This window comes from Entelurus aequoreus, linkage group LG08 (assembly GCF_033978785.1).
Source record: "Entelurus aequoreus isolate RoL-2023_Sb linkage group LG08, RoL_Eaeq_v1.1, whole genome shotgun sequence".
NCBI classification, from domain to species: Eukaryota; Metazoa; Chordata; class Actinopteri; order Syngnathiformes; family Syngnathidae; genus Entelurus; species Entelurus aequoreus.
In genome coordinates, this window is record NC_084738.1 from 36409741 (window position 1) to 36426850 (window position 17110).

General features: G+C 37.5%; 1 protein-coding gene across 5 annotated transcripts in view; it reads left to right on the plus strand.

Moving 5' to 3' along the window:
• The window catches only part of ryr2a (ryanodine receptor 2a (cardiac)), a 273470-nt gene that overhangs the window by 172943 nt on the left and 83417 nt on the right, over nucleotides 1–17110 (plus strand). For all 5 annotated transcript variants that reach the window (XM_062056398.1, XM_062056400.1, XM_062056401.1 and 2 more), the window contains exons 72-81: nucleotides 1013–1205; nucleotides 2697–2779; nucleotides 4914–5071; nucleotides 8090–8177; nucleotides 8332–8424; nucleotides 10657–10827; nucleotides 11037–11096; nucleotides 13148–13282; nucleotides 14045–14157; nucleotides 15043–15139. In XM_062056398.1, the coding sequence (XP_061912382.1) occupies nucleotides 1013–1205; nucleotides 2697–2779; nucleotides 4914–5071; nucleotides 8090–8177; nucleotides 8332–8424; nucleotides 10657–10827; nucleotides 11037–11096; nucleotides 13148–13282; nucleotides 14045–14157; nucleotides 15043–15139 (1191 nt within the window). The remainder of the gene's footprint in view (nucleotides 1–1012; nucleotides 1206–2696; nucleotides 2780–4913; nucleotides 5072–8089; nucleotides 8178–8331; nucleotides 8425–10656; nucleotides 10828–11036; nucleotides 11097–13147; nucleotides 13283–14044; nucleotides 14158–15042; nucleotides 15140–17110) is intronic.

Below are 17110 nucleotides of genomic sequence, written 5' to 3' on the forward strand. Positions count from 1 at the left end.
TGTGCAGATTTTCTGTGCTGCCATTGGTTTGGGGTAACACAAATACCACAAAAATCATGTACGACTGTTGTGTGACAAAAATATGAAGTGTATCAGACAAGCCCTGGTGCTGCAGATGCCCCGGAACCAAGGCCACGTTATTGCACGGGCTTACCTGGGCTGAAGCCCTGTGGCCCCACCCAATAAGGGGCCCTCAATTTTGACGGCGGAATGCAATGATTGGTGTTCATAGCTGTCAATCACAAACAACTCAGCTTCGTCTAGCGATTGTCTACTTTGACTTTCGACTGCCTTGTTTTTTCCTACTGCTCTGAGCAGGGCTTGAACCCACATCGCATGTGCAAGAGACCAGTGTACTACCACTGAAATCCACTGGCTGCAATTACACTTGTACAGACGTGCATGCATCCGTCGCGAAGGAGATGTATTAAAGAAAAAAATTGTTTTTAAAATGGGTGATATTTTTGCAGTGTTGCTGTCTCGAGTGAAACCATGAGGGTTTTTTATTTTTTTCAAACTGTGTTTTTTTTTGGGGGGGGGGGGCTTTCCTTAGATTAGGTCGGCCTTGCCCAGAACTATGGAGCTAGAACTCTGCCAATAAGTGTTGGCATTGAAACTACATTTTAGAAAACAATGGATTGGCACCGAATGTATTGGCGCTGAAAAGTAGAAAGCAAACATGAAAATACAACATATATTTTGATATTGTTACTACTGTATGATTTGTATGTCAGTCTTCAGATTTTACTTTCATGTAAAAAAAATTTTCAATGACAGTGTTTTTTGTTATTGGAATTGTTTTTGATATCATATTAATGACATTCGCCTGTTTTGATTTGTTGTGTTTTTATTAGTGACACTTTAGCGGCAGGGATTTGTCCTTAATAGGCGCGCCTTCCACTTTCACATCAAATATGTCTATTATTCCGTATTATATCACTTATCGGTCAAAACACGGAAAGATGTGTTTTTAAAAAATCTTTTTTTTTAACGTTTTGGTGTATTTCTACAGGTGGTTTTACCAGTTTTGTGCAGCTACATGTCTCACTGGTGGGAACACGGACCAGAGAACAACCCAGACCAAGCTGACAGCTGCTGCACATCTGTGACCTCTGAACATATGAACATGTTGCTTGGAAACATCCTAAAGATCATCTACAACAACTTGGGCATTGAAGACGGGGCCTGGATGAAAAGACTAGCTGGTAAATCTGAGGACAGTGTCAAATGTCAACACCCCACCTTTAAAATAACCCAGACATACAGTAGGCCAGGTTTTAGCTCAACTTATTAAATACACACACATGACTGTCTCAGAAAATTAGAATATTGTGATAAAGTTCCTTTTTTTCTGTAATGCAATTAAAAAAACAAAAATGTCATACATTGGTTGGGAATCCTTTTGCACAGATTACTGCATCAATGCGGCGTGGCATGGAGGCAATCAGCCTGTGGCATTGCTGAGGTGTTATGGATGTCCAGGATGCTTCAATAGCGGGCTTTAGCTCATTTGCATTATTGGGTCTGGTGTCATTCAGCTTCTTCTTCACAATACCCCACAAATTCTCTATGGGGTTCAGGTCAGGGGAGTTGGCAGGCCAATCGAGGACAGTAATGCCATGGTCAGTACACCAGTTACTGGTGGTTTTGGCACTGTGGGCAAATGCCAGATCATGCTGGAAAATGAAATCATCATCTCCATAGAGCTTTTCAACAGATGGAACCATGTAGTGCTCTAAAATCTCTAGAAGCGTCTGACTTGGGCTATGGAAAAGAAGCACTGGACAGTTGCAGAGTGGTCCAGAGTCCTGTTTTCAGACGAAAGCAAGTTTTGTATTTCATTTGGAAGTCAAGGCGCTAGAGTCTGGAGAAAGGCTGGAGAGGAGCAAAATCCAAGTTGCTTGAAATCCAGTGTGAAGTTCCCACAGTCAGCAAAGGTTTGGGGAGCCATGTCAGCTGCTGGTGTTGGTCCACTGTGTTTCATCAAGTCCAGAGTCAATGCAGCTGTGTACCAAGAGATTTTAGAGCACTACATGCTTCCATCTGTTGAAAAGCTCTATGGAGGTGATGATTTAATTTTCCAGCATGATCTGGCACCTGCCCACAGTGCCAAAACCACCAGTAACTGGTGTACTGACCATGGCATTACTGTCCTCGATTGGCCTGCCAACTCCCCTGACCTGAACCCCATAGAGAATTTGTGGGGTATTGTGAAGAAGAAGCTGAAAGACACCAGACCCAATAATGCAAATGAGCTAAAGGCCGCTATTGAAGCATCCTGGGCATCCATAACACCTCAGCAATGCCACAGGCTGATTGCCTCCATGCCACGCCGCATTGATGCAGTAATCCGTGCAAAAGGATTCCCAACCAAGTACTGAGTGCATTAATTGGCATTTTCAAATGTTTGATTTTGTTTTCTGGTATAAATCTTTTTTTTTACTTGGTCTGAGGAAATATTCAAATTTTTTTAGATAGGATTTTTGAGTTTTCTTAAGCTGTATGCCATAATCAGCAATATTAAAATAATAAAAGGCTAGCAATATTTCAGTTGATGTGTAATGAATCCAGAATGTATGACATTTTTGTTTTTTTAATTGCATTACAGAAAATAAAGAACTTTATCACAATATTCAAATTTTCTGAGACAGTCCTGTAGATAGGGAAATATATTTATTTCTCTTTTTCCTTCACAGTCTTTTCTCTGCCAATCATCAGCAAGGCCAAAGCCCCATTACTCAAGACCCACTTTCTGCCTCTGATGAAGAAACTCAGAAAAGTGAGTAGTGTGTCTGGGAATGTTCTATACACTGTTGGCAAAACACTATAATGGGATGTGTTACAAAATTACATATTATAATAAGTAACTTTTTCACATTCTCAATTGAAAAATCAGATTAAATTTAACTGAATAAGCAACCTTAATTTATTCGAAGTTCAGCGCATTATTGGGCTCTTTTGTTAAACAGAGTCAATGTTAAAAGTGCACACATCGTCGAACCATGTGATTTCCCCCAGATATCAGAAATATACTTAAAGTAAAAATATTTTAAGCTGTTTAACTATAATGTATTTTATGGAAATAATAATAACATGTTGTCACAGTCCTCTAACAATTGTTTTGGGGAATTTTTTTACATTACATGCAAGTACAAGTCGATTACACTACTTGCCTTTGGTCAAATATGATAATTAGAACACCAATGACAGTACTAATATTTTTAAATGATTGACTACGTTTTCCATGGACTAAAAAAGATTTCTCAAATTTTGCTCAAAATAAGCATTCTACAACCATGCAAACACCTTTATCTGATCGTGTTTGGCTTTTGAAAAGTCGGAGTAACATACTTAGATTATGTGATTAAAAAACAGATCTCTCGAGTGGATGTGTGTATCGCGCATTCGCCAGTCTCAACGCGCAGGACATAACCCGGAGCAGATACCATTCAATCATAACATAGGCAACAACTGGAATGAAGACTGAGACTGTTTATTTGCTTTACAAATTTAAAGAAAGGAACATTTTTAAGTGCATCGAGGGAGAAAAAATGTTTTTAGATTTATTTAAGAAAGTAGCTGAGGAAATGGAGAATGCCAGATTCATTCAGACACCAGAAATATTACAACAACAACACAAAAAGCTGAAAAACACACATTCTGTAATTATTTTGATAACGCACTAAGATATTAAGTATACAATATCAGTTTTCATGCAAATGTTTAATCGCTGTTGTTTTATTTCAAACAATAATTTGTGCATTTCAAGCACAAAGTCTGCTCGCCTGTGTTCAGGGACCCTCCTTGGCAGAAACTGACCAATCACAGCTCGGCGTCGCCGGTGACACGAACCTAGGACTTTTGGGAGGTGCACGTAGGCTACACGAGAGGCTCGCAAGGGGAGGGGGAACGAGGCGTCGCCCACGCAAGCTATGCGACGCGAGAGTACACCAGGCTTAAGTCTATGAGCATAAACTGATGAAACCCTCTCTGGTGAGAGGCAAAACGACGAAAAGACAAACCACACCGCCCAGTTGCGATCAATTGAATGACTTAAGATGGCAATGACCTGAATGAATGAGAACATTCATAGAGTATTTCAATTAATCTTTTGGGAAAATAAGAAGTAACTGTAATAATTACTTTTTGTAAATAATGTCCTTAACATTGCACATCAACAGTTGTTGTATTATCCTCTATCTACCTCTTATTCATCTACTTACCTTCTGCTGCAACGCAGTTCGAGCTACACTTCTTAAAAGTGTAGCTTTTATTTCTTCTGTCGTTCCTAGCTAGCTTAGCGGCTAGCTTAGCTATCAGAATGCGTGCTACGGCATGCTTTCTCTCGGTGTATAGCCTGATCCTCATACTTGATAATGATACTTAAAATATTAGGAAATCCAGTTGATTTCCTGTAACAGGTGATAATATTAACTTAGGGGTGTGGCTCTGCACTTCGTATGGATGCACACAATTAGCTGCCAGCTTGTCAGCCGGGGAACCAAAAATAAATACAACCCAAATCTGCGTTTGTGATCGGCATTGAACGGCATTATTCGGCAATGGCGATCACATACTTTTTCAAGAAAATCGTCCGATACTGATCAGTAGCCAACTAGCCATTTCTTTTTTCAACCAATCTTGCTCAAACTTTACATATATTTGCTTGTCAGTTTCTGAAAGATGTGTACCAAATGTAATCATGACTTGAAATTTCAAGTCATGTGGTTAAGCAAAATTCTGAATCCAGTGACTTCACATTCTGTGTACGTTCACTCCCAAATGTTGTCTAAAATTATTTGGATTTTTTTTTGTCAAAAACATGTATTCAAAAGATATTGGTAGTTACTGTCGCCAACAACCTTTTTGGTGTTTTTTTTTAGATTTATTTTGTTATTTTTCTAATTATGTAGAAAGCAGCAGTCGTGCTGATGGATGAAGAGCAAAGCAAGGCAGAGGGGAGGGGTGAGATGTCAGAAACGGAGCTTCTTATTTTGGACCAATTCTCTGTGCTCGTCAGAGACCTCTATGCCTTTTATCCACTCCTCATACGGTTTGTCGACTACAGCAGGTAAAATTATTGTTGTGTGTTTCTGAAACAATAATGGACATACTGCACTGCAAAATATTTTGACAACAACAAACTATTTTAAATGAAACTTAACAAACACTTTCATTAAGTTGTGGTCAAAAGTTTTTATCCAAAACGGTGTTTGCTCTCATTTAAGCAGGGTCAAAATACAGTGTTGCTGTACAGTGGTACTACAACTTACGAGCGCAATTAGTTCTATCACCAAGCGCTTAACTCAAAATACTCTTATTTCAAAGCAGCCCGCTCATTGAATTGAATTGAAATAGTTTTAATCCATGCTTGCTCCTCACTTAAAAAAAATTCAAATTTTTAACATGTGATATGCCTTTTAAAAAGCAGAAAAAACTATTAGATAAAAAATATTGTTTAAAAATCAATACAATATCATGTACTACAAACAACTACAGTAGTTTTATGAAATAATGTAATAATATTGTTAGCATTTACTTTGAGGACCGAACTAATGCAGTGTTCCCTTTAGGCTGCCTCTCCATCGTTTAGTAATGGGAACTAGAAAATTGTTGATTATGTTGTACACGAACTAGTTACGAACCGGAGCGGTCTCAGTTGACAGCAACCGACATGTATGTATGACTCTGTGAGCAAGGCTCACTCATCCAGTTTCTAGAGTCAGGAAGAAAGAAGTAATTGAAGTAAGTTGGGCAGACCATTTGGCAGCTTCTCCATATTTGGTCTATCCATTTTCTACCGCTTGTCTCGGGGTCACGGGGGTGCTGGAGCCTATCCCAGCTGCATTCGGGCAGAAGGTAGGGTTCAGCCTGGACAAGTCGCCACCTTGTCACAATGCCAACACAGATAGACAGACAACATTCGCACTCACATTCACACACTAGGGACAATTTAGTGTTGCCAATCAGCCTCTCCCCAGGTACATGTCTTTGGAGGTGGGAGGAAGCCAGAGTACCCAGAGGAAACCCTCATGGGGAGAACATGCAACATACAAACTACACACAGAAGGACCCCGAGCCCGGGGATCGAACCCATGACCTTCTTATTGTGAGGCACATGCACTAACCCCTGGCCACCGTGCTGCGCTTCTCCATATTCCATATTTCCATGGAATAATGTCTGCTGTGTGGAGTGATGCAAATTGACAACACTGCAGACGACCTCCTTCGCACTCACGTTATACTTTTGGTGGCTGGAGGATTGTGTTGATCTCTAGAGAGTGCTCCTAACTGAAATTATGCTCATAACTTAAAGGGGTCATACTATGTGATTTTTTGTTCTACATTTGTGGTCTACATAACATGTAATGGTAGTTATTTGGTAACAAATTTGCATGGATTATGTTTTACAGAACATCTTCAAGCCCCCTTCTGACCATCTCTTCACGATGTGCCATTTTGTTGGCGGTCTTATTTACTTTCCTCCAATTCAACTTTGTCTTCTCCCCGTCAGCCATGTTGTAGTTTTTAGTGCTTCCATTTCAAGTCTACTAACAGAAGTTTGAACTATATGCTACTTTGTATTAGAAATGACAACAGCGGAGAGTGCATGGGCATGTATGATCCAGCCTGTGCCAAAACAAGGATAGAGGATCGAAAAAAAGAAGGAATTTGGTGACTACAATGTTCGACTACAATGGCGGACTTGGGCAAAGCTCTTCGATTAAAACTTTAAATGGAGATATCTGTTTGTGACAAAAATGTCACAAATGGGGAAAATTCCAAATGGCTCGTTTAGAGGAAGTATGAATTAAAGGCAAGATTGTTTTATAAATATCTCCTCCATGTCTCCATGGTTTGATTTCAAATTTTCAGGGTTTATGCAGATCCCAATAAAAGGTCCCTTATAAAGCATAACAATAAGCAGAGAGACTGCTCGTATCTCAAAATACTTGTAAGTTAAGGTTCTCGTAAGTTGAGGTACCACTGTTCATACACCTCCACTAATATTTGGTGAAAAGTCCCTAAACATTATTCACATCAACCAGTTTCTGGCCTAATTATGTCTGGATTCTGAACCTTTGTTTTAGCAGAATTATCTGATTTTATTTAAATTTGTTGGTTTCTGAATCAAACACTGCTATTGATTATGAAAAGAAAAAATATTAGAAGTAGTTTTATTCAGTGGAGGTAGAGGTTTTAATAAGGCCATTCCAGAAGCTTCATGTGTATGTAATGTAGAAAGTCCTCCTCTTTCAGTATTTTTCCATTGCACCTATCCATGGCAGCAAAACAGCCCCAGAGCATGCCAATAACATATTGATCGCTGGGTCACTGTTCTTAGGTTTGAAAGCCTCAACTTTACTCCTCTACTTGTTGTCATTGTGGCTCAGTCTTTGACTAGCATTTGGGTTGTCAATGTGTGCAGTTGCAAATTTCAGCCATGTTTGGAAGTGTCAATTTCAGGAAAGGGGCTTCCTTCTTGGTCGAAACCATCTCAGTCTATGTTGATGTAAAGCTTGATTCACTGTGGACAATGACACTGGTGTTACAGAAATGTATATTTAACAGCAGACTTGAGAGTTGGTGGTTTCTGGACATTATCAGCAAATTGCTTTTATCTGAGGGTACAGCTTGGGTCTTGTTTCAGACCATAGCATGGTGGTGGCACATCTTAATAACTTATACTTCTGTACAATTGTTGAATTGAGTTAATAATCTTTGAATCTGCAGGTGTTTGTAATGGCACCAAAGGACTTTGCCAACTTGTATAATTTTACAATTCTCCTTATTTGGACTTTCTCATTCTTCTAATTTAATTTAATGGGCCCTGCGTGAATTTGAGAAAAACCTAAATTAATGCAAAAATGTGTACCCAATTCTTGTTTTTAAAATCACTAAAGATTACAGTGTATAATCATTAATCTCTGGAAAAACAATGGTTCAAATAAATCATTACCAGTCCAATATTATCATTATGTAAACATGTCCCATGACATTCATGCTCATGATAATAATTTCTAACTGCAACTTTATCATCAATATTTATTATTAATATATATAATTAAGTTCCTCAATATATTCACAGGGCCACATGGCTGAAAGAATCTAATCCAGAAGCCGAAGTGTTGTTCCGAATGGTGGCTGAAGTGTTCATCTTCTGGGCAAAGTCTCATGTAAGAAAGTCCTTGGCCTTTAATAATCCTATCCTTAAACTTTTTTTATAAAAACAAATCCCAACGCAGTGTATACGTTCCTGCCTCAAAATGTCAACAATGTTCCTGGCCACATGTTTAAAAGTGACAATCTTGTACTATACATTTTTGGCAGAATTTCAAAAGAGAGGAGCAGAATTTTGTGGTGCAGAATGAAATCCACAACATGTCCTTCCTCATCTCGGATTCCAAGTGTAAGATGTCAAAGGTATGTTATCATGAGTTTAAAATAACGTAGTTTTTAATTTATTTCGATAGAAAAAACCCTTAGATGTTGTGTCTCATAATAAATAAATGGGGTGGCAACACATTTAATATAGTATCATATGCAGAACAGAAAAAATTTAACTAATTTTACTTATCTTTACACTAGAGAGAAAGAGGAAGGCGCCGTAAATGACTAGGTTTTGCTCTTTGCGTTTTTCTTAAACCTGCCTCATCATGAAGTTCAGAACAACAATGCTTGGCCTGGTCTCAGAGTGAGTCTTCTAAGATGGCGAAGCATTTAGCAGGAATGTTATCCATTCCACTCGGGGTTCTCCTTCAATCCTATCCAAAGCCATACTGTTTGCCAAGAAAGGCTAGTTGAGAATTTAAAATAAGTGTTTTTTCCATCAATCAATTATGCTTTTTTTGTCCTTCAGTGATGATCCGATGATTTATAGCAAACGAAGTTCAAAAATTTCCGTTTATCCTCACCAGCTTGTGTGTACCCAGCTCTTGAGTAATTTCCAACCCTGGCGTGGAGATTGCTGAGTAGTCCAAATAGGTTCATTAGGTCAGTGGTTCTGAAACTTTTTTTGTCATCCCCCACTTTGGACAAGGGGGAGTTTTCAAGCCCCACCTGCCCCCATCGCCCCAACAGAACGCTAATGCCAAGCTTAACATTTTCAAATTTATCGAACATCAAGTAACATCAAGTTTTATACATTCAAACTCAATAACATAAAATAAAATCAAGTTCAATAATAAATAAAATAACTGTGCAGCTGTGGTATAACTTGCATCAAGTTCAATATCAAATAAAATAACTTGCATCAATTCAATAATAAATAAAACAAAAGTGTTATAACTTGCATCAAGTTCAATAATAAATCAAAAAAGTGTTATAACTTGCATCAAGTTCAATAATAAATCAAAAAAAGTGTTATAACTTGCATCAAGTTCAATAATAAATCAAAAAAAGTGTTATAACTTGCATCAAGTTCAATAATAAATCAAATAAAAGTGTTATAACTTGCATCAAGTTCAATAATAAATCAAATAACTTGCATCAAGTTTTTTTTAATCAATAATAAATAAAACAAAAGTGTTATAACTTGCATCAAGTTCAATAATAAATAAAACAAAAGTGTTATAACTTGCATCAAGTTCAATAATAAATCAAAAAAAGTGTTATAACTTGCATCAAGTTCAATAATAAATCAAATAAAAGTGTTATAACTTGCATCAAGTTCAATAATAAATCAAATAACTTGCATCAAGTTCAATAATAAATGAAAATAAAAGTGCCACTTTGCAATCTTTGCCAAAAAAAAGGAGGACAGGGCAAGTGAACATGAGTTTTACAGTACTCCAGCATTAGTGGCTGCAATGAGCCTGTTTTGCACTGCACAGCTTTTCAAATCGGGGTTGCAGGCTTGACACTGCCACTGTTAAAACCTCATTGAATTCGGGGCTAATTTACATTTATCTATACAGCGGATTTCACAGACAGAATCACAAAGTGATTTACAGTGTGTATAGAAAATGAAAGCATAGTAAAAAAAAAAAATCAAAGAATATAATAATTAAAAAAAAAAAAAAATCAAAGTGAAATTTCCTCCCGTTCCTCGCGCCCCACCTGTCATGTCTCTATTCCCCACCAGTGGGGCGCGCCCCACACTTTGAGAAACGCTGCATTAGGTCTTCTAAGAATTATCCAACCATCCATGTTCTACCGCTTGTCCCTTTCGGGGTTACGGGGGGTGCTAGAGCCTATCTCAGCTGCTTTCGGGCGGAAGTCGCCACCTCATCACAGGGCCAACACAGATAGACAGACAACATTCACACTCACATTCACACACTAGGGCCAATTTAGAACTACAACTGCCAGTGGTAGTCACCACTTACACCTTCCCCTTTCTCTGCAGGACTTTGTTAAAACTTTACAGACTTCAAAGATTCTTTATTGTCAAGTTTTCTATACATAGCAGAGTTAAGTAGATGTTGCTGCACAACAACTGCGCGTAAAAGAGATTGCGATAAAAGGAACTGTTGTGCTAAATCCAACAGTCAAACATGCAAGACTTTTCTTCAGTCACATTTTTATTTTTCTGTTCAGTTTATTGGTGTTTAGGGGCAATTTTATAAATGGTTGTGGCACTGTAAATAATCCCAAATACATTACAATCCTAACTGTATTGGTATGTTGTCTTCTAATCTTCAAACTGTACTTCAGGGAATAGTTTCTGACCAGGAGAGGAAGAAGCTGAGGAAAAAGGGGGACAGATATTCTACGCAAACCAGTTTGATTGTGGCAACTTTAAAGCGTCTGCTGCCTGTTGGACTCAACATTTGTGCTCCTGGGGAACAAGAGCTGATTGCACTTGCTAAAAACAGATTTAATCAGGTATGAAAACATGTTTTTCTTTATTTAATATTTAAATTTTTGCTGTGTTATTGTTATATAACCATATCAGTAAATAAAACGTGATTAAAAAGCACCACAACATCTTAGGGATTGTACAGGTTATTAAAAACATCTCTTGCCTTTTATAATGATAAAATGACAGTGAAGTGACCTGTTGTATAAAACAATACACATTTTTTTATTCCCAGAAAGATACTGAGGATGAAGTGCGTGAGGTCATCAAAAACAACTTGTATCTACAGGGAAAGGTAAAAATACTCACGGTCACAACAGAGATCCACAGTAAGTGTTTGTTCACCTCTAGAAAGCTGATAATAACATCCTTGACTTTACACAGTAAAAGGTCAGGCCTGTGTTTATGTTATAAAGTCATGATTCATCATTTGGCCACTTTGGCAAACTGACTTACCTTTGCTCCTCTGAAACCAATCAACTGTGCATGCCAGTTAACCTTTGGAGGTACCACACTTTCTAGAACCATTTACTGTATTTTCCAGACTATTGAGCGCACCAGTATAAAAGCCACACACACTTAAAAAAAAAAAAAAAGTTTCCATATATATATAAGCCACAGATATACCTATAGCTATGAAATGTATTTATAAAAATATTTTGTAAATGTTTATTAACATACTTTGTTTCCGAATGGTGTCTGTAAATGTTTATTAACATACTTTGTTTCCGAATGGTGTCTGTAACACGTCAGTAAAACAGGTGATCAAACAAAACAGAAGTCATTGTCAGGGACCCACCAGCTGTGGAAGCTAGCTCTCCAATCAGCTAAACAGACTCAATACCTCCACGGTGATGTCTTGGTGAATTTACGAAACTGAAACAATTTAAAAAGAATGCTGTTGTAAGTTAATATTTCTAACACGGACACTCGTAAACGTGTTAGCATATTAGCTAATGCTAACGACGCTAGCTAGATTACATTACGATAACACGTACAAATATGCATAAAAACATACATCACACATGGGATGGTTTAGTTAGTTGTATAGTTTTACTTATATAGTAAAACGTACAAATGTTGCTTGGAGTGATGAAGCAAGAATCCATAAAGACAGAATGGCACTTGTACTTCCGATTGAAAGCACTAAACAGAAGGAAATACTGTAGACATACACATCACAGCACCTGCAGTGAGTGAACTCGTCCAAAGCACCTTTTCAGTTTTAAACTATTTGCATTATGGTCATCAGCGGGAAAAAAATCCGTAAATTAGTCGTACCGTTTTATAAGCTCAAGACATTGGAAAAAAGTATCAGGTTATAAGTCCGGAATTTACGTTACCTCAAAAAAATTTTTTGGATTGATCATTCCCCCAACATCAGTGAGTAGTAACATTTAGTTTTGCATTGTACTTACTACTACTCTAGCTTAATACAGTATGCTCTGCATAGTAGTCCCTCTAACATAGACAAATACTATGGTGCATGTTATCTACTGAATTTAAATACTGTTATATGACGAATACTCTTGTGTTTTGAAAATTCATTTTAAAACGGTCTTGTATATTGATATTGAGCTACATCTCTTGATTGACATTAACTGAAATGTTTTTGCAGGGGTGGGGAAAGCAGTAACTTTCTCATAACATATTGACTACCGTATTTTTCGGAGTATAAGTCGCACTGGCCGAAAATGCATAATAAAGAAGGAAAGAAACATATATAAGTCGCACTGGAGTATAAGTCGCATTTTTGGGGGAAATGTATTTGATAAAACCAACACCAAGAATAGACATTTGAAAGGCAATTTAAAATAAATAAAGAATAGTGAACAACAGGCTGAATAAGTGTATGTTATATGACGCATAAATAACCAACTGAGAACGTGCCTGGTATGTTAACGTAACATATTATGGTAAGAGTCATTCAAATAACTATAACATATAGAACATGCTATACGTTTACCAAACAATCTGTCACTCCTAATCGCTAAATCCGATGAAATCTTATACGTCTAGTCTCTTACGTGAATGAGCTAAATAATATTATTTGATATTTTACGGTAATGTGTTAATAATTTCCCACATAAGTTGCTCCTGAGTATAAGTCGCACCCCCGGCCAAACTATGAAAAAAACTGCGACTTATAGTCTGAAAAATACGGTATTTATCTAATCATTGTAAAACTTGGAAAATACAGGAAGGATTTTGAAACCCCATCTATACAGGAGTGCTACAATAAAATTTTACATTTGTATGTAAATGCTACACTATGACTTATGCACTTCAGATAATTTATTTTCCTGTGTGTGTGCGTGTGTGTGCGTGTGTGTGTCCCTGCTGTAGTTACAGGATCCAGCCATTCGATGGCAGATGGCACTGTACAGAGACATTCCGAAACACTGTAACTACACCTCTGACCCAGAGAAGACCGTGGAAAGAGTTTTAAACATCGCTCATGTCCTCTTCCACTTAGACCAGGTTCGTATTGTTGTGAATTGCAGTTTATTCTTCTCAAAATGCCTCATTATTCAATCGAGGCACAATGAATGTAAATAAACATTCACTGGATATGAGATAAGGTGATGGCTCAGGTTTATTATTGTACCGTATTTTTCGGAGTATAAGTCGCTCTGGAGTGTAAGTCGCACCGGTCGAAAATGCATGATAAAGAAGGAAAAAAAACATATATAAGTCGCACTGGAGTATAAGTCGCGTTTTTGGGGGAAATTTATTTGATAAAACCCAACACCAAGAATATACATTTGAAAGGCAATTTAAAATAAATAAAGAATAGGGAACAACAGGCTGAATAAGTGTACGTTATATGACGCATAAATAACCAACTGAGAACGTGCCTGGTATGTTAACGTAACATATTATGGTAAGAGTCATTCAAATAACTATAACATATAGAACATGCTATACGTTTACCAAACAATCTGTCACTCCTAATCGCTAAATCCGATGAAATCTTATACGTCTCTTACGTGAATGAGCTAAATAATATTATTTGATATTTTACCTTAATGTGTTATTAATTTCACACACAAGTCGCTCCTGAGTGTAAGTCGCACCCCCGGCCAAACTATGAAAAAAACTCCGACTTATAGTCCGAAAAATACGGTACTTTATATGGAGAAAAGAGCATGACACAATTCAAGTTCACTGTGATTTATTTTTCCCGCCTGCCAGCGTACTATGTATAAACTGAAAGGTGTCTGAGTTGTGTTGTCTTCTTAGGTTGAACATCCTCAGCGCAGTAAGAAGGCTGTGTGGCACAAATTACTGTCAAAACAGAGAAAGAGAGCTGTGGTTGCTTGCTTTAGAATGGCTCCCCTCTATAATCTGCCCAGGTGAATTATATGCAAGCACACTTGCACACACAGAGATGCTAAATGAAAATATTTATGTAATCTACACTGAGTAAAGGATTGGGGAAAAAGTAAAATATTATGACGTACAGTGGAACCACAATTTACGAACTTAATTGTTTCTTGATCAGGGTTCGTAATTAGAAAAGTGTGTATGTTGAAGCAAATCTATCCATAAGAAACAATGTAAACATTAATAATGGGTTCTAGCCTCAACAAAAGTCCTTATATTACTGACCGTTTGTACACTTTGAACACAGTATGAAGCACTATACTGTACATATATCAAACAAACATAAGGTGGGCTGGATCAACTTTCTATTGATTATAAAAGCTAAAACAACAGCCAGCTACTATGCTGCCGCTCTGCCTACTGTAGAAGCGCACACACGGTCACTAGCCCTGTGGTGCACTCACAGTTTGAAATCGTTGTTGTTTATTTTTTGTAACTGAAGGAAGATAGGGAGTGGGGGGGGTCTATGGATACTTACTGAATGTTTCAAACTACACATTGCTTGTCAATTGGACTCATATTGAGCTAACAAAACTAGAAAAATTTTGTAAAAAGGTTCAAAAACACTTAAAAAACACACAAAGAATCGCTTAGCACAATAGCTCATGACAGCTCTGCTCTGCTGACTGAATGAACACCGGAGATCCATCAGCCTGCCGGGCACAAAATGGCTGCGCTGTAGGCACACAATGGGTAGATGAAATGCGTGTACACGAACAAATGATTCGTACACAAAAGCCTATTTTTATTCAGTATGTGGTTCGTAAATTGAAAAGTTTGCACAACGAGGGGCTCGTAAACGGAGGTTCCACTGTAGTTATTCCAAAGTTAATATATGGTCTCTCTCAATCTAGGCACCGGGCTGTCAACTTGTTCCTGCAGGGCTATGAGAAATCTTGGATTGAAGCAGAAGAACACTTTTTTGAAGATAAACTAATAGAGGATCTTGCTGTAAGTTTACAGTATACAGTTCAGCTGCATATATTGCAAATTGTGTCTCTTATGATCTTTGATTAGTGACTATTAAGGAACTTAATATCTAAAATGACATTGCTTAATCCTAAATCTAGACTCAGAGGAACATCATTTAATCATTTTAAAACATATGCAAAAAAATCACCCTATATTTTGGCTTTTTGAAAGGGGCATCTTTACTTAGTAGGGATCTTGACCTACCAAGTTACCTTATTTTCCAGACTATAGAGGTATAATAAGCCGCACCCACAAATTTTTTAGAAGAAAAAATGTTTCCATGTATAAATGAATAAAAAATTTGCCGCACCGGACTATAAGCCGCAGATACGTTGTCAAACAAGTTATTTACACAGAAAAATTGTGTAAATGTTTATTTACATACCGTAATTGTTTCCAAACGGTTCCTGTAACACGGCAGTAAAACAGCTGATCAAACAAAACAGAAGACATCGTCATGGACCTACTAGCTGTGGAAGCTAGCTCTCCATCACTGTGACAATTTGGTAAAATTACTGAGGAATTTGTGAAACTGAGGAACAAACGGTAGAAAATGGATGTATAGATGGAAATAATACAAAAAGAATGCCATTATGAGTTAATGATACTAACACAGACGCTTGTAAACGTGTTAGCATATTAGCTAATGCTGACAACGCTTGCTTGATTTCATTGCGACAGCACGTACACAAATGCATGAAAACACTACTATCAAACATGTGACGATTTGTACCGGTAAGTTTAAATTGTTTTAGTTATATTGTAAAACTTGATGAATGAAGAAACCATAAGAGTTGAAATGCTATAGATGACTAGTCAACGGCACGACACTTGTACTTCCGGTTCAAAGCACTAAACAGAAGGAAATACTGTAATGAGCATAGTGAGTGCAGCGAGCGAACTCGTCCAAAAGATGGTACCATAGCACAAATAATAACACACCATTTCAGTGTCTCTGTTGGCCGTTAGCGAAGAAAAATCCAGCAATTAGCCGCACTGTTTTATAAGCCGCAGGATATTAGCTGTTCCAAGTATTGGTCTCTCCCGGACAAGTTGCCCCAATATTGCCGATGTTGTTATACTAGGTTAGGTGAGGTTAGGTTACTTTATTAGTACCGGAAGGTGAACTTATTTTGCAGCCAGCAAGATCAGGTCATCCATTTCGACATACAGGAAAATATAAAATCTTATACATGACCTACCACATAACATGCATTACAAACATTGGTAAGATTAAAACAATTTAAATGTACTCAAAGTTCTCCATAGAAAAGATAAATATAAATTCACAATCAGATAAGATTTTGGACAAGCCAAAGTAAAATAGGATAAACTACACCAAAACAAATATGGGCAAAAAGAGGGACTACAACTTGTTTAGTTCTTTGATGGCAGCTGGGACAAAACTACATCTGTACCAATTTGTTTTGCCTCTTGGGACTAAAAACCTCCGTCCAGAGGGGAGAAGATGAAAATGGCTGTGTAGATATTGAGATACATCAGTTAAAATTGAGGAAACTATCCTGACTACCTGCTTATTGTAGAGGATGGCTGGAGACAGCTGCGACTCACCAATACATTTGCTTGAAACTTTTACAATTTTCAGTGACAGATGACTGAACTATGAGACTGAGTAGAAAGACAACATAGGTTCTATAAAAGCATGGTAAAATATGATCATAATGGTCTTGTCAACATTAAAATGAGACAATTTTCTTTGACAGTATAAACACTGGTTAGCCTTTTTCCACACCACATCACAGTTAGCTTCAAATTTCAGTAGTTCATCAATTCCAAGTCCCAAGGCATTTATACGTCTGCACATAGTCAATGACCTGGTTTTTAATCACAGTGGGTTGGTTCTCATGGGGTCTCTTCCTAAAGTCAATCAGCATGTCTTTTGTTTTTGATATGTTGAGCTGGAGGTAAGACTCATCACACCAGCATACA